Genomic DNA, 21,700 nt, shown 5'->3' with positions numbered 1-21,700 from the left:
GCTCACAGAAGGATTACCAGTTTCCACCCATGTTTTTTTTTTCCCTACTGGTATTACTAAAGTGACATGCACATAAAGCAAGGGCATATGAAGTGATGTATATGCTGATTGCATATAACATTGACTGTGAGAACCATTCACTCCCTCTACAGCCAATCAAAGTGCTGCTATCATTCAATCTGCAAAATCCACAAATTCTAGGTACACAAGCGCTGTTAAAAAAAACTACTCTATCCCAGGAGACCACCTTGGTTACAATTGTCTTGCAGCCCACTGAGATGAAGAAGGACTACTGAGAAGGGCTACTGATGTGGCCTGTTCAGTAGCCTAGGTTTCCCATCAATGGCTTACATACTTACAAAGGGAACTTCCTTCATCCACTCTCACCCCTCAGATAATGTTCAGATTAAACAATATTTACTATAATTAAATTGATTAACAGGTCACTAACATAATATACACTATCATGCATTAACAAAAGATAATTTTATTTTTTTAAATAATAGTTGTAAAAAGTTGACAGTATACTATAAAGTCCTGTATACATTAACATGGTCCTTGCTGACTGATCTCACCTCAAGATGTCCCGCAGTCATGTCCCTGAAGTAATATTATTATGTTACATGACTTAATAGTTTCTTACCTTAAAGTGGGCAAAATAAGTTCTAAATTTTTGTACAGCACTGCTCCAAGCACAAATACAGTGGATTCATCTAGTTCTAAAAAAGAAAAGAAAAAAGAAAAAAGAAAAGTTAACGATACTGTTTTCCCCATACCTTAGTCAGCACATGCCTTTATTGTAGGGCTATTCAACATGTGCAGCCTGTTTGTTTGCAGCCCACAGTGCGGTTTGGGATTATGCAGGGTTCAACACATGGCCCGCAGGTGGGATCCTTTGAACATGGCCTATACTGGGAACATGCTTCACAATAGCGAAGCATCTCCCAGGAAGGGTGAGCACTGAAAGACGCAAGGGTACAGGGTGTTGGCATTTCTAGCTCCCAGGGAGGAGGTGGTGGGAGCACTGGGGCATTGTGGAAAGTGCTTTGTATCATGCCCATCAGTATGAAAGAAGCTATTTGCATATATTTGCATATATATGTGCAACCACACTTAAGTTGCAGCCCTCGGCATGTGCTGTGAGTATCATTGTGGTCCCCAAGGCTTCCAAAGTTGAGTAGCCCTGATTTATGGATAGTGTTTATCATCCAATAGAAGTTTTATTTGTAAAGAAATCATCCTCATTAAATATATTATGCACAACTTTGTTCATAATATTAGAACATTTCAGATATAAGAACATAAAAATGGTCATTGTGGCTTAGACCAAAAGTCCATGAGCCCCGAATCCTGTCCTCTGACGGTTACCTGTGCCCAATGCTACAGAGGAAATGAACAGAACAGGTAATCGTCAAGTGATCCATCCTGTTGTCCACTTAGAATTGTTCTTTGTTAAGATCCATCAATAGATACTAAACTATGTCAGTGTTCTTTAATACATTTATTTTTATTCTGAAATATCCAGAGGAACTATCTTTAAAGGGCATTTTTTTTAATATGAAGGAGGCAGATGTTCCAATGTGAATTATGTGCACTGCACCATTAGTTTATATTGGCCCTAAAACCTGTGTAACTATTCGGGGGAGGATTAGCCAGTGCAAGTCAGATCAGCGTTTAAGATGTTGTAATATTGTAGAGGGAAGCTTCCTCTGCTATTGCAGCTATTGTAGGACTTTGTAATCTATATGTTACATTTCCAAGGAGAACTTTGCTCAGAATAGCTGGTTCTGAAGATTTTACCTGAGATGTGTTAACATTGACAAATATTAGCAATACAATGAAGCAAATGCTTTGCACTTCTACAAGACCTTTTCTCCAAAAATATGAAAGTTCTTTAGCTACATTAATTAAGATTCACCACATATGTTTAAGGCTGGATAAGTAATTTTATTATTATTACAATACTCATTTTAAAGATGGTTAGCAAAAGCACTGGTACATTAAGTAATAGCCAGATGACTGTATGATTCCCAGTTTCCGCAGTCTAGCTATTAAATAAACACTTATCCTCTAATAAAATGTAATACCTGAATGCTTCTTTACCTGATGACATAGGGGTGAAGATATTTTTTGGAATGACAACCCGGTCTTCTGAGTTTCGTGCCCAGTCAACCATTCCTTTCCTTCCTTTCATTGGGAAATTGATGTCTGTTAGAACAGATGCTGCAGGAAGCTTCTGAATGCTAGCCACTATTAAGAGACATCATAAAATCAAATAAAATTTGTGTTTTACACTTCAAAGCATTATTAAGAGGTCATAATAGTAAAGTAGTAACAAAAATGCACAATCATGTATTTCAAATAAAATGAAAATGTATAAGGATATTAACTAGGACCACATACTTTATTTTCTATCTCAAATAATTCTACTTTGGATTAATGGTATGGCATTGATTCTATCACTTGCCAACCAGGTTTATGCTAACTCTCTTAACAAGGATTATTGAATGCGCTGGCTCATACCCTGAAATTCACATGTAAGCACATATCTGAGCTGGGACTTCAGAGCAAATTCTGAAATTATTAAATGTGACAGTACAAGGAAGAGGATGTTGCAAATTGCTTTGGGAGAAATAACTACTAGAATCAGTATAATGAAACAATAACAGCTCTGCTGTCTCCTGCACAGACACAAAAATATCTTGAGACAGACCCATTAAAGAGACTCACATGCTGAAAGCCAGTGTTATTTCCATACAAAACAGAACAACAAAATATACCACATGATCGCTTTCCCTTAAAACAACAGTTCCTCCCTATGAAATATTTATTATATGGGGTTTTAAACTAAAAAAATCAACAACTAAATATACACAACACCACTGAGCTGAACAGACGGAAAGACAAAAAAGGTATCAAACCTTATAATAGGCAATCTGGAATTTTGTTTACCTCTCTTAGCTTTCTTTCTGTTTTTAACTCAGCTTTTATCTAGAAATTGTTTTTATCTTTGCCTTGAAATCTGAGTGTGACTCCATGGCAACACTGCCACTGTCTAGTAAGATTCAGGCTACTTTTAATCAGCTGACAGGGATGAAAGTCTTTCTGCTTATTCAGAGAGGTGATAAGCACTCTGTTTGAAGGTACCAGAATTCCTAATGTAAACTATGTTGACAATCATTTCTTGTGCAATGCTTTTCCTAATTAATTTATGATAAGGATAATATAGTAGGTTCAATTTGCACATTGGGTCAATACTGTCATTTGCATAATGATATCACTCCAAGGCTATGTCTAGACTGCAAGCCTCTTTCAAAAGAGGCTTTTTCGAAAGTATCTTTCGAAAAAGCCTCTTTCGAAAAAGAGCGTCTAGACTGCAAGCAGTACTTTCAAAAAAGCAAGCCGCTTTTTCGAAAGAAAGCAGCGAGTGAGTATGGATGCTCTCTTTCTAAAAAGCCCTGTTGGCATTCAAGAATGCCTTTTTTCGAAAGAGCACTTTCGAAAAAAGGCGTTCTTCCTCGTGAAATGAGGTTTACCGCCGTCGAAAGAAAAGTTGCGTTCTTTCGATTTAATTTTGAAAGAATGTGGCTGCAGTCTAGACGCAGGTGAAGTTTTTTCGAAAAAAGGCTACTTTTTTCAAAAAAAAAACCTGAGTCTGGACACAGCCCAAGTATTCCATAAAGGGGTAAAAAGAAAGACAATCAGAGCAGCAAAATTAGAGTAGGAAACTATTAGGCATCTCATAAGTGGATTTCATTTTAAAGGGAAACAAGTTAACAACACTTGCTCCACAAATGTATTATTTGACAACTGGCTATTAGTTCCAAATTAGAGTGATTTTGTATTATAGCATCACATTAGTGTAGTTGTACTCAAGGCTCTTCTGGGCTCCCTGTTACAAAACTATCACCAGAGGTTTATTGAGACAGTTAAAATCCTCTCTAGGATACAATTTGGCATATAAATTCACAGCCCTAGAGGAATGTTTTTCCTTGTAAAATTTTGGATGGCATGTGTGTTTGTGTGTAGGGAGAAGAAAGAGTTCAGGTGTTTCAGAATTATTGGAGCATAAAACGGATTATATGTTTTTCACATGCTTTTAACATTCCAATATTAAATACATTAATCTTTTCCCTCATTATTGCAGTCTACTTAGACAGTTTTACTTGCAAGACAATTTCAAACCATGTTTACTTAGTTTCCAAAAGTAAATACAGATTAACTTCTTCAGAATGCATAATACAGTCTTTTTGTGTGTATCTATTACTCCAAAGTTATACTATTTCATATTTACATGAGGAAGACAGTTCCTAATTTTTCCGAAAAACAAAACAAAACAGGAAATTAATGTTATTCAATGGAATTCATTTTGTAGGACAATAATTTTAGAAATGGTGATATGTTAAGGGTATAGGATTGTATTTCTCTGGATTCTGTCTCTCTCTCTCTCTCTCTCTCTCTCTCTCTCTCTCTCTATATATATATATATATATAAAAAAACCTCAGTCCATTATTATGATACCTAAGCACTTCTCAGACATGCAGGGTCCAAAACAGCCATTAAGGATAAGTGGTTAATAATAAGTAAAAATTTAGTTAATGGCTTTTATAATACAAAATATTCCTATGTATGGTTTAGATAGAGCATTTATTCTTTACCTAAAAATAAAACCCAACCATACAAAAAGCTCTCAATTTAATCTTGTGACCATTACCAGATATTTACTTTGAGAATGAAATTCTCTGCTTACCCAGAAAGCAGGCAACAGTCATGCAAGCTCATCTGTGAACAGCCCTCAGCCCTGTTCTGAAATGATTACTTCTAAGGATTAGTGTTGATGATCAAATCAAACCAAACCCTGCCATTCTTTAGCCACTTTGCTGAGACTGCTAACAATGTGTGTCTCTATGACAATAGAGAGATGGGAACATAGTTCGTTAGACTCTTGACAGAGACCATAGTTCATAGATACCTATTAAGGTATCAGCAGAATATACAAAGGGGCATCACTTTCTCTACAGTAATATATCTTTAGCACTGCGGCGAATCATACTTCAGTTCTGAAACTAAATTTCATTCACACTGAATATTAATATGTGACTCATCACAAAGATCTTGGATCATGACCAGCTGCATTTCCATTGTGAAATGATGCTTCAGTATTCTCAAACTCAGTTTTAATCTGCAGCATGTTTATTGTGATGTAAGTGCTGAAATCAGAGGTGCATTTAGGGAAGCCTGTATGCAATTCAGGTGCCAGGTCATTCACATGCCAGGAAATCAATTGCCATTTCCTTATATAAGTATCCTACACAGAGAATAAAACAGAACGACATTTTATTTACTCTGTATTTTATCGTGTTTTCGGTATGCTATATTTGCATTAGGAATGATGCTTGAGCTACTGAATTTTTTAGTGATGCAATTACTGCATACTTTTATATCCACATTTTCTTACTTCAGCACTCTGTTCAGTACAAACAAAAACAAGATGCATTTTTAATCACAAAAACAAAACCTCACCATCTGAATGCTAAGCTTATAAAACAAAACAGACACCAAAAGAAAATTCCTAGACACGGTTGGGTATTTTGCTTGCCCTTATATAGAGTGGTGAAATGTACATATAATCACATGTAATACAATAACAATTATATACAGTCCCAAAGAGCTATAATATTCAATATAAAGTTTCGTAAAAATTATATAACACATATGGAAAAACAAATGAAAAGGAGGAAGAGAAAAGAAAAAAAAAGATTTGGGCTCAAGAAGAACAGAAGTATGGGAGCGCTAGTTTCAGTACAAATAATTTAACTTACAATATGAAAAATCCTTATATATAGTTTATCCAATGTTATCCTAATCGACAACATGCATTGCTGGCTCACACAGATTTTTCTGTTAATGATGTTGGCCAGTCTTTTACAATAATTTCATTCCCAGTGCTTTAACATTATTTTCATTTGTAAACATAATACTTACAATACCCAGGTTACATAGCATTTTTAGGTGAGTACATAATTGGTACAGATAAGCTGTTCCTCTGTTGCTTCTACTTGTACAATCATGACTACACTGGTAATTATACATGCAGTATCTTAATGAGAACTATTTATGTATGTAAGTGAGCGGGGAACCAAATTCTTAGCTCATACTATACAGATAGTCTAAGGAATTCTGCTCATGGACCCAAACTATGATCTCACTTTCACCAGCAGAATTCAGAATCTAAACCTGGATCCAGATCAAAATTTCAAAATTGGTCCATAGCTCTACCAGGGGCTGAAACAAAGCCTCAGATCTAAATACCTTTATATAAGATATTTGACATATCGTTCTGAATTCTGCAGTGTTATTACTTATAAACATACTAAAGAACCTTTGGACCTGAGTTTCTTCTCTATTCCACTGATTTATATAGGAATAAATTGTAAAAGAACATAAGAATGGCCATACTAGGTCAGAACAAAGGTCCATCTAGCTCAGTATCCAGTCTTCCAACTGTGGACAATGACAAGTTATCTCAGCCCTGGTCTACACTAGGACTTTTTTTTGAAATAACTCCCCTTATTTCCAAATAACAAGCACAGCATCCACACTACCAAGCCTGTTATTTCAAAATAAGGAGCTGGTTATTTAAAAATAATTACTCCTGCTTTCCAAGAGGAATAATGCTTATTTTGAAATAGTTATTTTTAAACAGTGGTAGTGAGAATGATTTATTGCTGCTATTTTTAAATAACTACTCTCCAAAGTCATTCAAAGTAATTACTCCCCAGTGATTCCTGGGGCTCTAAGTTGACATAGTGTGGCCACATTATAGAAGCCTGCCTCAGGCTAATTTGAAGGCTTCCCTGTAGTGTGGACACATTATTTAAAATAATTATTTCAGGAGTTATTATTTCAAAATAAATTAATTTTAAAATAACTTCCTAGTGTAGACATGACCTCAGAGGAAATGATCAGAACAGGTAACCATCAAATGATCTATTCCCTTTAGTCCATTTCCAGTTTCTGGCAAAGTGAGACTTGGGACATCATCCCTGCCCATCTTGGCTAACAGCTGTTGCTGGATCTATCTGTCACAAACTTACCTAGTTCTTTTTGACCTCTGTATGGTCTTGTCCTCATCACTCGACAATGCATTGATAGATTATCACAGGATATTTAATGAAGGAAATGTCTAGGTAAATTTTACTGATGTGTAGAAGGCCAGCACGAGGCCTGAAGAACTCTTAAATTCTCTTTATCTTCCGAATCAGAGCTTGAGAGATTTAGTAGTGCACAGCTCTTGGGGCCTGACCTAAACATAGGTGTGAATTTCACCCACAGGGAGCAGCGTTTGTTTTACAAAACTATTATAAATAGATGAGCACAATCAAAAATAAACAATGGTAACAATATATATAAAGCATATATATGTCCTGTAAATATTGAAAAGAAGATTATGTCCTTCCAAGTATATTGCTTTAAATTAGTGCCAAATTCATCTGATCTTTGAGTACAAAACTAGTTCTCACTCTAGATCTTTCTTGGGCTTTTGCCTGGGAGTAGCAATTTGAGAACCAAACTTTTCAGGAAAGGTTTCTGCATTTTGTTTTTAGGAATACACACATCTGGAAGGAAGAGTTGTGTATAATTCTATTGTCATTAGTCTTTTCTGTCCTTTTCTGACTTGTTCGACTACTGTATTATATATATATATAAAGAGAGAGAGAGAGAGAGAGAGAGTTCTGAGTTCAAATAACCTGATTTGATAATACCTATTGGCTTTGATACCTCATTTCACAAGTGTTGCTCCCTCTAAGTATCCATGAATATTTTCCAAGGAAAAAAAATTAATAGAACTCCCATCAACACATGTTCAGAATATAATATATAAAAACACTATTACATTACATTTTAGAACACCAAATGTGTATATTTCCTTAAGGATTTTTTCATGTAAATTGAATATCTGTGTTAGAAATAAATATGCCTCAGAAACATATTAATAAAATTTAGAATTATTCTGCCGATCTCTCTTGTAAGCTCTTACATCCTTTGCTGAATAAATAATCTCATTCCACTCAGCTCTCCCTAGATATACAGGAAGCAAAGTCCTCTTTAGCACATCAAAAAGCCAGATGGATATGTTAAAGATGATATTCATAGCAGATTTACATTATCCACTTATTCTGCCCCCAACCTTTCATTTTAAAAGCATTCTGTGATGGTGAAATCCTCTTCCTGGGGAAACCCCTTTGTGGATCTCTAGATTTGCTATGGATCTCCGCGTACCAATCATCTTGGTGATTACCTTCAAAATCTTCCATTATGTACTTGTCACATACTTTATTCATGTTGTTTTGCTTGTGGGAGGGCTTAATGCCTTGACATGATTTGTATGTAACTCATAATTACGGAGTGTAACATATTTGGGGTACTTTTGCATATTTGTGTGTTCAGAAGTGATGGAATGGGACAGGTCCTGGCCCTCTGCTGGAGACCATGTGGTCCTGCCACCCCCAATACAGAAAGATAACAGAGAGATAGATCCTCTAAGCCCGTGGTCCCCAACACGGTGCCTGCAGGCGCCATGGCGCCCGCGGGGGCACTTGCATGCGCCCGCCAGGTGCTCGGGGCTGGCCTGGCCCCAGGCACATGGCGCGGTGCTTGCGGGGAGCGTTGGCCCCGGGCACGCAGCACTTGCGGGGGGAGTGCCGGCCCCGGGCGCGCGGCGCTTGCAGGGGGGAGGGGGAAGCACTGGCCCCGGCCCCAGCCCCGGGTGCGCGGCGCTTGCAGGGGGAGGGGGAAGCGCCGGCCCCGGGCGCATGGCACTTGCGGGGTGCTTGCAGGGGGGGGCCCCGGCCCCGGGCGCGTGGCTATGGGGGGGCCCCGGCCCCGGGCAAGCGGCTATGGGGGGGCCGCCCCAGGGCGCGCAAGTGTACCCGCCCCCTGGCGCCCGACAACCTCAAAAGGTTGGGGACCACTGCTCTAAGCAGTCTAGCGTGACTGCAGGAGAAGCAGCCAATCAGGGGCCAGGAAGACCCTTTAAAAGGAGCTGCAGGACTGAGCAGAAATCTTCCTCAGGAGATCTCAAGGTGTGCAGACCAGGACTCTTGTTGGCTGAGAGAGTGGTAACACAGTGGAGAGCTCCATGTGGAGAGCTTATTTGAGACTGATGGACTATGCTGGGACTCTGAAATATAGCCCTGAGATAAGGGTAAGGACGCCACTTCCAGGAGGGGAAGTCTTGGGGGCACTACTCTCTGCCAGAGTGGGGAACAGATGGAGGTAAATGGACTCAGAGACACTAAAGAGGGGACATTGAGATGGACTCCTGTTAAATGTGTACCGCAGAAGGGGTTTGTGTACTTTGCACACAGTGTGTGTGACTAAGCCAGAGCGCTGAGTTGCCAAAGAGGCTTTTAAATAGAAGAGAGTGCAGACACACACACTAGGCCAAAGGAGGCATTCACAAGAGGTGAGTGTCACTCTACTACATCATGCTTCACAAATGATTCACCAGATGAACTCTTTCATACTCCATCTGTTCACATGTAATATAATAACATAGTAACAAGGCTCACTAGCCATGTACCTGGCATGTGTGTAGTTTCCTCTTTATCCTATTCACAGATCCCATCTCAGCTTAACTGACACTGAAAATTGTTTGAATCCTCCCATTCCATTCCCAGCCCAGTTAAGCTGCATGTCCGATTCCTCCTCATCCTTTGCAGCCCAGCTGAGTTGTGTGTAGACTTCCTCCCTCCCTTACAGCAGAGCCATGTGCCCCCCTTGCACCCCAACTGAGCCACATGCCAGCTCCCAGGCTCCCACCTCTCTGCAGCACTCCGGGACTCTCTGGTCCTGGAACATCTGTGGTCATGCCAGAGCATGGACTTTGCTGGACCAAAGGATCCTGGATTTTAGAGATGCAACCTATAGTATGGCAGTGGAAAATTCAGGGTAACAAGGTTTAGTCCAGTCAACTATTCCACAGTTGGAACATCCACCACTACAAGGTGATGATCCATGGAAGGACAATGGAACCATTATAAGGATGGAGTTAAAGGATAATTTAAAGAAGTGCAACATTGGTGTTGATGCACAGAAGACACTCACCCAGGATCACTCAAAATGGAGACAAGTTGTATGCAATGGCTCCCTGCATTTGGAATTTGCCTCAGACAAGCTGAAGAGGTGAAGAGGTGCAGGAGGAAGGAGACACTGGCTTCTAGTCATGGTCAGTAGCCTCCTGCTGTATCTGGAAACATCTGTCCTCACAGTAATAGAACTTTTGGTTCAAAGATTGGCCTTATCAGCCACCTTATGGTCCATAGCTCCCATGGAAGGTGATCACACTCAGCAACGAGTGATCGCACATCATCATCATGCCACAGTTGTTTCTCTCAGAAATCTTTAGCTAATTCATGAGTTATCTAGATCCGTATTTCTGAACCAGTGGTATGAGTACCCTTAGAGGTACTTGAGAGAAGTCTGGCGAGGGGGGGAGTACATCAATACAACTGAAATTTGGAGAAAACTGAATTTTTGTTTTAAGTTTTACATCACTTTATTATTTTTGTACTCTTTACATTAAAAAATTTCATCGCCTGCTCATTTACAATTAAATTGTTTCAACAAATGTGTTGCAATGGTAGAAAAAATGTGCGTATCTGAAAACTGTAGATACAGGGTGTACTTATAATTTTTTTTTTTTAAAAAGGGGTGCTTTATAAAAAAAAGGGTTGAGAAACACTGATCTAGACTATGATTTTTGTCTGTTCGAATTCTGTACCACCAATGACTGAGGACCGAAGTCAGAAACTAAGTTTCACTAAGAACTGAATATCACAAAGATAATTCCTCCTGAGAATGCCCCAAAAAGATCATGAATATTGCAGAGGGATTGAATTGTGATGAAACCCAGTGCTTGATTGTACCTATGTAAAATCACCTTATGGAATATTCACTCATAGAACAATGTTCCCAGGATGAAATCTAATGGTTGTATACAGTAATACAATGTAGTATACCATCTGGTAGTTAAGGTTAGACTCTTTGCTGACCATAAATAACGTAAAAGAATCACTTTGCTTTCCAACAGCTCTACTCATATTTATGAGTATCCACACATAGTTTGCCTCTAAAATAAGAAGACATGACCTGTTGTTCCATGAGTATGCAAGGAAGAGAAAGCACAAAGAGATCATTGCTCATTTCTGGTATCTGTGAACAACAGTGCATCACAAATGTTAACCTTTACTGAAACCCTTCAAACAAGACATCAAAGACCTGAGTAGGTGTAGACAGTAATCAGAGCCAATGTCCTTCATCCCTGTGCACTGGGGGACTAAGCATGAGGATGGAATCCTGTTGAGTTCTGGAGAATTCTGGGAGGAATTCTATTTCAGGGACTGGATAGCCAATACACAGCTGTGCTATAAATGCCATATCGAACTCTTCATGACTAAAAATAGTGTTTTCAACTTTTTATTGCTGTTAGTGCTGAATAGTCAATACCGCTATGGGAGACTGTAATTTTATTCTGGTGAAAACATCAGCAGGATGGTTAACTACATCCTAATCAAAGAAATCTTTGTAAGAAAGCATTGTACATGCAGTCAGTGAATACTTCCATATTAAGCTCTCTAGAGAGTAATTATGATGGGGATGAAAGAAGCCTTACATTCACCCAACAACATACATATCACAGAGATGAGAACTATAGACATGGAAAGCTCAGTTTTACTTCGTACTTGCACACTGTTATATTTCTTTAAAAATATGAGAAGAATAATTAACACACATGAAAGGTCACAGAGTTGCCCACAGCTAAACATCACTATAAAAATGTCAGCAATAAACTGGTGCAGTGATACTATGACAAATATAACTTGTTCAGGTTAAAAGACAATACTACTTAAGGCAGTGATCAGGACACATTTAACGTATGCTACAATCTTTGCTATTGTTCATGTAATTAACTAAATACATTTTCACAAGCTATAAGGCAAGGATTTCCCTTTCTTTTTACGTGTGCTTTAGGCATACAACAGAATTGAGCTATGCTATTCTATTCTACTCATATTCCATAGAAATTACTCAGAAATGCACTAATTTGAGAAGATTTGTGAATTGTCAGTCTGTTGTAGCTGCATTCTCTTAGGGTACATCTACACTGCATAGCTCTTTTGGGATACTGGAGGTATCCTGAAGTAGCTAACCTGCATCTACACAAGCCACCTGTTATTTCAAAATATTTTTCAAAATAATGAGCACTTTATTTCACCATCCCGATAAACCTCGTTGCACGAGGGATAAGGGATGACTGGAAATAGCGCGTTATTTTGAAATTTGTTGCTGTGTAGAGGTGCCAAATTTCAAGATAAGCTACTTCAAAATAGTTTCAAAATAAGATATGTGCCCTTAGTGTTTAAAGATCCCACATTTGTTCTGATAAAAAAATTGAGTTAAAAAATAAGGATTTCAGGTTGCAATATCACTTGGGCAAAATTATAAATCCTCTGTTTCTTTCCAAATCTTTTATCTTGTTCAAAACATGGAAAACAAAGTGGAAAATTAAAGATTTGGCTTAGCTAAGAATTAAATTATGTATAGGCATAGTTTGTTGTAAGATAACACAATTCTTATTTCTGAAAAATAAAAGATGATCTCAAAAGATAGAAACTATTACAGTTCCATCTTTGGGGAAGAGTCAGTGCTGTCATGGCACCGCTGCTAAATCTCTCGTTTTAGATGCTGCCAAGGTAGTTCACTTTAGCTCACTTCAGATTCTTGGAAAAATAAAAATGAAGATTTGAATAGCTGTTTACATCTGGTCACGGTGACATACATAAAACATGGGTTTTTCAACTCAGACATTTAAGGCATAATTGTGAAGCATACACAGGACAATAAACTCATTACATATAATCAAGTTCTATGCAGACAATCCCAGAGGAGTTAATGCTGTTGGGACTGCTGGGGTGATGGGGATGGACAGCATTCTTTTCTACTTTAATAATGAAATACTTTATATTTGCATAGTACCAGCAATCCTATGATCTCAAAGCACATTCAATAAAACAGTTAATAAAAACATAGAGTCCCTGCAAGACAGGTAATTATCACTCTTATTGTACTGATGGGTAAATCAAAGCACAGAAAGATAAATTGACTCGGTCAAGTTCACATACAAATCTTTGTCAGCTCTATGAAGAGAAACACGGATCTTCTCAGTCTTGCTCCTGTTTCAAACCCCAACTGTATCCTGCCTCCCACACATTTATAACAAATATTTTTTTGTTTATCTGGAGACACATCTAACTTGAATGTTTTCAAGAGGGGAGATAAAATGGATTAAGATTCACTTAAGGGATTCTCAATAAATTTTTTTCCTCAGGCATTGGAACGTCTAATTTCCAAGGTAATGCACATTGTTTATTTAGATTATTTGTGTAGTGCATAGCACAGCGGAGTCCTACTCCCTAATTGGGACATCTAGGCACTTCCACAATACAAATAGTAAATAATAGTATTTAGGAAGAATAATTTGTACACATTACTGGGTTCTAAATTAACTAACTACAAAAGAAAAAGATGTTAAGTGTTATTATGTACAATTTAATAAAACAACTGCACAGTGCACAGGATGGTAAAATAGGCTAATTAGACATTTGGACCAACAGAGAAGGAGAATACCATTTGTCATCATAAATGTCAGTGGTACAATCTCACTTTGAATACTATGTCCTGGTCACCTCTGATCAGCCCATCCCCAAAAAGAGAGAAAAAACAAAAACCGAAGGTGGTCAATATAAAGTAAAGTTACATAAACTATTTTATAGAGAAGAGATAAGGGAAGAGTTATGGCCGAAGTACTATTTTGATAAATTTTTTCTTATATCAACAAAATATTTAAATAAAAATGACGACATGGCATTTTATACCAATGCTGTGTTATCAGTGCCCATGCTTCTGATTCTCAATTGCTCTGTTTGTATTATTAATGAAGTGCTGCAATTCTAAATATTATTCTGTGATTCAAATAATCTCCAAGTTGAATCTCTTCAATACACTGTTGTGAGAGTAATGATAATGTGAGAGTCCTTTAGCTTTGCAAAAGACACAGTATACAGAATGAACCTGTCACAAATTGCTATCTCAGATTTCAGTTCTTAATTGCCAATGTTTTACTTTTCAACCTTTCCATTAGCAGAGATATGCACAGCATACATACATAATATGCCCATTCACCATTTCTTCAGTCTCTCAGCTTTTAATGGAACTACTATCCATTATGGCTATTCCAACACAGAGATTCCTTTTTTTTAAATTTTTGCTTTCTTTTTTGGAATTTGGCATATTCTATGTCAGTTACATCTGTTACATATTGAAAATATGAGTTCACTGAAAGAAAAAAGTGTTATTTCTCAGAAATATTGCTCCCAAAGTGAATGTGTTGCTCAGACAGAGCTAATCCATTTCTAGAATATGGAATGTTCTAGAGAAGGAAAATGTCTGTAGTGAAACCAAGTGAGGTAACCATTTACACAGCACAGCTGAGGCAAACACTTCACCCAAGTCATTTATCCATGAAATTTTGCAAAATGTTATTTCCCAAAATACCTATTTTATATGGTCAGTCTACAAGTTTTTCCTGATGTCTGGCATGCTAGAGCACAACAAGGGAGGGCTAGCTTAATATTATTAAAAGTTTGAAAAATGGACGTTGGAAACAGTTAATTTACTGAAAGCTTCAGTCAGGTTTATTGAAAAATAACCCACATTTTTGCCCCGAAAAATAAAACATCAAATCTAAACCTGAGCCCAGTTTTACTAACATGACAGCTTTGCAATCTCTACCATCATCTACATTGTCAGCACTTTTATGCAGCAAAGATGAATGAGTTTATGCCAGTCCACAGTATTTGACCATTTGCCAATTAAATCCACAATCCAGGTGGCTTTCCTAGTATAAATCATCCCCTTTGAGATTGGACAATCAAACAGCAGGTGGCTTTTCTAATACAAATAATTCCCCTTGGAACAGGACAATCAAAAAGTGTCATCATAATTTGTCTTTTTCCCCCCATTACATCTTGATTATAGTATTGCTACCTAATAAACAGGATTTTACAGAATGTTGAAACGAAATTGCTTCTGAGTCGTAAGTCGCTTTTTTCCCTTTGGTTCTCAGTTATATGTAGTTTTTACTGTACTATTGCTTTTATACAATATTTTTCACATGCTAAATTGTTTTTTGTTTCTAATCTCAAAGCATCTAAATGGTACTTTATTGGAAACTAAACTTAACTGCACTCCAGTGGCAAACATTCATAAAAAATGACTAGACTGAACAAAGGTATAAAATTAAGGGTCAGTGTTAGTCACCCAGCTATCTGATATTATTCCAAAGCAATGTCTTTTTGCAATATCAGAAGTCCTTGCCATCGTACATGGGGTATAGCCCAATCCTGAAATAAATTATACCTGCTAATTAAATCTTGATGATTTAAATATTTGAGTTCTATAAATCATACTATGTAACTTGCACATGGACTGATTCTATTTGCATGGTAATGAAGCATTCTCAAAAGATGCTGAATGTCTTCTGTAAATGAGACTTAATGTGTATGTCCTAAGACAACATGCTGCGTACATTCCTTAGAGCAAAGAATTAATTGGAAGTAGACAAAAACTTTCTTTTCATAATGCACACCAACATCTACAAAAACATGAACATAGAAGAGACAAGAACCTAGTATCAGCAAATATAAGGAAGAAAAATATTTTGTACAAGAGCTAATCTAATCAAGCTTGGTTTTTTGTAACAAAAAAGTAATAAACTGCAATACTCTGGACTGGCTCAAGTTAAGGGTCATTTCATCAGTGTACCAAATTAGGTAAAACTCTCATCTAACACAAAGAAAGATGCAGTAGTGCTGTAAAAAGGTTTACAATGGAATGCTTGAGGCAGAAATCATGTATTTGGGTTGTTATTATGCCTTCAAGTCAGAGGGTATGGCTATAGCTCCAGCACTTTTTGAAAGATGATGCTTTCTAGATTCTGATCTAACCTACATACACCACCTGCTGGACAGAAGTTGAATTTGGTGGACTGCATAGAAAATAACACTAGGGGTAGAAAATGGGAGTTACCAGAAATGACTAGCCGTCGAGTAATGTGTTCATTTGCTATTTCTCCCTTAGCATAAATACTAATCAAGAATTTCCATCTCTTTCTATTTCTCCTATTGAACAGCTGTGCTAAGAGGCTAAATTAGTTTAGAATTGGAACTCTTTATCCTGTTGATGTACAGTCAAGATCACTCAAGTTTATATCAGAGTTGATAGCTATTCTTCTCACATCTGAAAATGAACTCTAAACAGAACGAATGGGTAGTCTTGTGGCACCTTAGAAACTAGCAAATATATATATACTAGAAGGTGAGGCCCGTCGTTGACCAAACAAAGTTGTTTTGCATAGATTACACTTATAGGAAAGTTCAAGAAATTAAATATATGTAAAAGTAATTTTTCTTAATTTGCTTGCAAAAGGGAAGTAAAATAACAGTTTTAAATGTGTAGGATTTCAATGTCAAACATTATTCATTTTATTGAATGATTACTATATATAGTAAATTTGAATCATAAACTCATAAAACCCCCATTACTGTTTCCATAACTAATTTGAATTATTTTGTGATTTGTTACAGTAAAAAATTTCTTTGTGCTAAAATGACAGTTAAATAGGTGACTCCATTTTAATTTTGTTAGCAAATATTGTTATGAACTCTAATCATAATAGTCATGACTTTTTTCCGATGAAAACAAACAAAAAATTATTTAAACTTTTCACCCAGCATATTCCTGTGTAAAAAGTAGTGCATTCAGCTAATTTAAGTGGCAGTATTGTTTATGCAAAATTTGGTATCTGTAGGTAATCATGAGTATGACTTGATTTTGCATATCTTGAGCTTTTATGGTCAAAACCCACTTCAGATGAGATGATCTTGAGTGGACACTGTGCAAATGCAGATCAGAGGCCACTCGTCTGTTAATTCATCCCAGACACTTTAAATTCCCAAAGGAGACTCAGGCAATGGAAAAGTCCAAGGGGGTTTCCCTTATAGAATTTCTCTTGGAGTTTTCCATGAGGAGAGGGGGCTGTATTAAGCTTTAGCTCCATTTCACAAATCCTCATCTGAGCTCAGGCCCCTTTATGCTGAAAACAGAACATTTTTAAAGTCTTACAAGTCCTAGTTTTGGCTGACAGAAATAAACATGAGGTAAGTTTGCTGAAGGGGGCTGGAAACCAGAAGACAAAGAAAAAGAACCCATATTTATATATTTAAATCTCATGATTTGTAAAACCAGGGGCAGATGACCATTTTGCGGGGTCCCGGGCAGCATAATGACACCATGCGCATGTGCAGCGGCGCCACAGCGCATGCGCGGGGCTTTCTGAAGTGCGGGGCCCGGGGAGGCCGCCCTGTTCAGCCTGCCCTATATCCGCCCCTGTGTAAAACAATGATTTTTGGATGCCTGACTCAATATTGGGATTGGCAATATTGCATATTATTCCCTCAGGGTATGTCTACACTGGGAAATTATTTCAAAATAAGTTATTTTGAAGTAACTCCCCAAATAACTATTTCAAAATAGTGTGTCCACACTACAAGGCATAATCAAAATAGCATAGAATTATATTAAAATACTACATCCATACTGATTGGAGTCTGACTTGCATTTAAAGCCTCAAGTAGCACTCTGCAGCGGGCATCAAGAGAGCAGTCACTTCCTGTAGCTGCTTCCTGAGGCTAGCTGAGACTTGAGCTTAAAGGGGCCCCTCTCTACAGCTACATCTCACATTCTACTTCTCCACTGACTACCCCTTCAAGGGACATCAAACTCACACTGCATGCTCTGGTTGCCCTTGCGGATGCCACAGCACTCTCGTCATGGAGCAAAGCAGTGTCAGGGTCTTGCGCTTCCTGCTGTGCTTCATGGTGCAGTTCATGCGGACTTCACACATAGTGCTGCAGGAATACAATGACCAGAATGGACTGGGGGACCTCTTGACCCAGGCCCTGGTGCTCCTCATGTATCAAATTCCCCTCTATCCTCTCCTGCACACTGTGGAATGCTGCTTCTGGAGGAGAGAGACCAGTTCTGACTGGTGGGACTGCATCGTCATGCAGCAGTGTGACGACCAGTAGTGGGTCCAGAACTTTCACATGCAGAAGTCCACTTTCCTGGAGCATTGCAAATAGCTCTCCCTTGCCCACTGGAGATAGGACACCTGACTGCAAACCGCCATCCCCCTGTAGAAGCACATCTCCATCGTGCTCTGTGAGCTCACTATGCAGACAGCTACCACTCTCTTGGGAACCAGTTTGGCATGGGGAGATGCATTTACTATTTCACTAGAAGGGTGGTGAAATACTGGAATGGGTTCCCTAGGGAGATGGTGGAATCTCCATTCCCAGGGTTTTTTAAGTCCGGGATTGACAAAGCCCTGGCTGGGATGGTTTAGTTGGGGTTGGTCCTGCTTTGAGAAGGAGGTTTGGACTCAGTGACCTCCTGAAATCTCCTCCAAACTTATCATTATATATTTATATGATTCTATACATGGTCAAGGCCATCAACTGCCCAATGCTGCAGAAGGCAACATGGACCCTATTGTTGGTTTTGCTGCCATGGGCTTTCCTATCTGAGGGGGAGGATGCCATTGACAGCACCCATATCCCCATCCTAGGCCCTGCTCACCACGCATCTGATTACATCAACAGAAAAGGGTACTTTTTGGCTGCAGGCCCTTGTCAACCACAAGGGACGGTTCATGGACATTTACATCGGGTGGTCGGGGAAGGTGCCTGTATCTTCTGGAACTTGAGCCTCTTCCACAGTATGCCCACTTTTTTTCCTGACCTCACAATCAGGGTTGGGGATGGCCTCATGCCCATGTGCATCCTGGGCAACGCAGCCTAACCTTTGGTCCCCTGGCTGATGAAGTCCAACATGGGCAACCTGGACCCCACCAAAAAGAACTGCAACACCAGGCTCACCAGGTGCCGCATAGTGGTAGAGGCTGCCTTCTGCCACCTTAAAGGGAGGTTCAGGAGTCTACTCACTAACCTGGATCTCAGCCCTTGGAATGTCCCCCAGATGGTGGCGGCTTGCTGTGTGCTCCACAACATATGTGAGAGAAAGAGGGAGACTTTCCTGCCTTGGTGGGAGTCAGGGGCTGAGTGGCTGGCCAGGGCATATGAGCAGCTGAACTTCACTGCCATTCACTGAGCCCATCAGAAGGCTGTGCTCATCTGGGAGGTCTTGAAGGAGAGTTTCAGCCAAGGTCACGTGTAAGAGTTTCAGTCAAGGCCCCTGGACCTCCCCACAAGGGGTCTCTGCATTTCTCCAGTGTTCCTTTCCTCCCACACTTCTTCCCTGCCCTCCTTTGCAACCTTTTCCCCTCCCCTGCATACCAAATAAAAGAACACTGTCATTTTTTATTAGGAGAATATACAACAGGGGAGGAACTGGGGAAAGAACCTGGTATGCAGGAGGTGGGTGAGGAGAGAAGTGGGAAGGGGAGTCAGGAATCGGTCTGGGACTGGTGCTTGCTTCGGGTACCTTGGGAGGCTTTAGCTGTCTATGAGATCTCACCACCACATGTTTGCAGTCCCCAGTAGCTCCCAGGAGGTGGCTAGGAGGAGAGGCAAGAGGGGCAGGTGTAGGCACTAGGTGTTGGGGGACTGGGGGTGGGGACATGGCTGGGGTGGGGACATGCTCCATAAGTGTGACCATGTGCTCCATGTCATGGAGGAGCATATGGTGTGCTGGTCTTCCCACATGGTCTTCCTCCACTTCTGGCAGTCCTCACTGAAGCTCCAACTGAGGGAATGGAGTCAGTCCAGGTGTCCCAGCACCAGGTCCTGGCAGATTTGCCTCCGCCTGCAGATCTCTCAGGTTTGGGAAAATGGTATGGGAGATGGTGGGAGGACATGCCAGGCTCACAGCTGGCTCAGCTGTGAACACAAGTGACAAGGGCAGTCATCTCAGGAGACCGTGTGCATAAAGCCTAGCCCTACCTGACACCAAAGTCTCAGTTCAGACGATGGTCATGTGCTTCAAGCAAAGCCATCTGTTGCCTAGACAGCAGGCACTTTCCTGCAATGGCACAGATGTTCCAGGGCAGCCCCATTACCCCCATGTTCTGAGGTTAAGCAGGCATGAGAAGATATCAGTTAGGCAAGGAGCCTGCGGGTGGGAAGGGCGGCCAGGGCAGCTTGGCTTCTTACCTGCCAGCAGGTGAGGCAGTGGTGGAGCTGGAGGAGAGGGGAAAAGGTGCTGGGGGAGGTATATGTGAGCTGCTTGCCAAAGAGCGTGGTACCGAGGTCCCCTTCTTTTCCTCTCCCCGGCAGATTCCCATGCAGGAGATCGGTTTCCTGCATATTGTCACACTGGACCAGGACTGGATGCTGCCCATTAGTGCAGGCATGAGTCTGTGCTGTGTGTGGCACTGCTATGTGGTTCTATGATCCCAGCTTCCTTAGTGGTGGCTTGTCGTAGGAAGGTGGCCCACCACAGAGTTTGGAGTAAGGCAGGCCTGTGCAGGAACCTAGTGAGATGGAGCAAAGGATTCCTCTGTGAAAGTGTCATGGAGCTGAGTGCTCCAGAGTGGCGCTCCATGTATATCCATGTGCACAAGCTGTTGTGTGAGCCCCAGACCCTTTACCACCTGCTGCTGCGACTGTATAGGGAAAGTGATGATACTCACCTGAACTGCTTTCTTCGGGTTCATATGAGCCCTGGGGTTGTTCTCCTCATCCCCAACCCTGTCCTTGTTGAGTGTAATGATTGGTTTGTCCTGTCTGGGATTGGCAATGGGCGGGGGGAGTAGTGACCAGCTCCCCTTGAAGGATGCCATCCAGCTGCACATCATAGTAGTACATTTGAGGTGCTGCCCCAGTGCTGGAACTTTCCTCCCTGGCCTTGATTTAGGTCTGGTGGAGCTCTCTTATTTTCATCCACACCTGGTCCAGGGTGCAGTTCTGCCCCTTCTGGGCCAGGCTGGCAGCCATCTGGTCAGACTTCTCCATTCCTCCTCTTGGTGCGGAGATCCTGGATATTCATCTTCTTGCCCCAGATCTTGATGTGATCCAGGATTTTCACATCATTCCAGGCTGGTGTCCTCTTTCGACCCTGGCCAGGGGATTCAGAGGTGGCTGCAGGTATGCTGGCAGCCATGGGAGCCTCAGAGGGAGTGCTGGGGTCTGTTATGGCTCCACAAAAGGAGGGTGCTATGTAGCACAGGGCTGACATGACTAGAGTGGTTCCATAAGCCCTTTCCCTTCTGCCTGCAGTTTTAAAATCTGCAGGAGAAGGGGAACAGTGGAGTTGTCAGGTGTGTGGCAGAGTAGTCACAATGGCAGCCGTGAGAAGCCTCTGTAGGGCAACTATTTCAAAATAACAGCAGCTGAACATCCACACTAATGTTATTTTGAAAAACAATTTTGAAATAAGTGTTTTTCCTCTTCACAAGCAGGAGTTATTATTTCAAAATAACAAGCCCATTATTTTGAAATAACGGGCTTGGTCCTTTAGATGCTCACCTTGCACAGATGCACTCAGTCATGGTTACATCTGAGCAACTTTCCCAATTCCTGTTAATCTCAATAGGTGTATGTGAGATCAGAATTTATC

General features: G+C 40.1%; 1 protein-coding gene across 4 annotated transcripts in view; it reads right to left on the bottom strand.

Annotated features, from left to right (window-relative positions):
• ADGRB3 (adhesion G protein-coupled receptor B3) overlaps positions 1–21,700 on the bottom strand; it is a 632,976-nt gene that overhangs the window by 262,871 nt on the left and 348,405 nt on the right. For all 4 annotated transcript variants that reach the window (XM_075923697.1, XM_075923698.1, XM_014575580.3 and 1 more), the window contains 2 exons: positions 2,104–2,250; positions 644–719 (listed from right to left, as the gene is read on the bottom strand). In XM_075923697.1, coding sequence (XP_075779812.1) covers positions 644–719; positions 2,104–2,250 — 223 coding nt within the window. The remainder of the gene's footprint in view (positions 1–643; positions 720–2,103; positions 2,251–21,700) is intronic.

Source organism: Pelodiscus sinensis, chromosome 3 (assembly GCF_049634645.1).
Source record: "Pelodiscus sinensis isolate JC-2024 chromosome 3, ASM4963464v1, whole genome shotgun sequence".
Classification (NCBI taxonomy): Eukaryota; Metazoa; Chordata; order Testudines; family Trionychidae; genus Pelodiscus; species Pelodiscus sinensis.
Note: the sequence above shows the minus strand (reverse complement) of the source record. Positions and strands in the feature narration are given on the sequence as shown.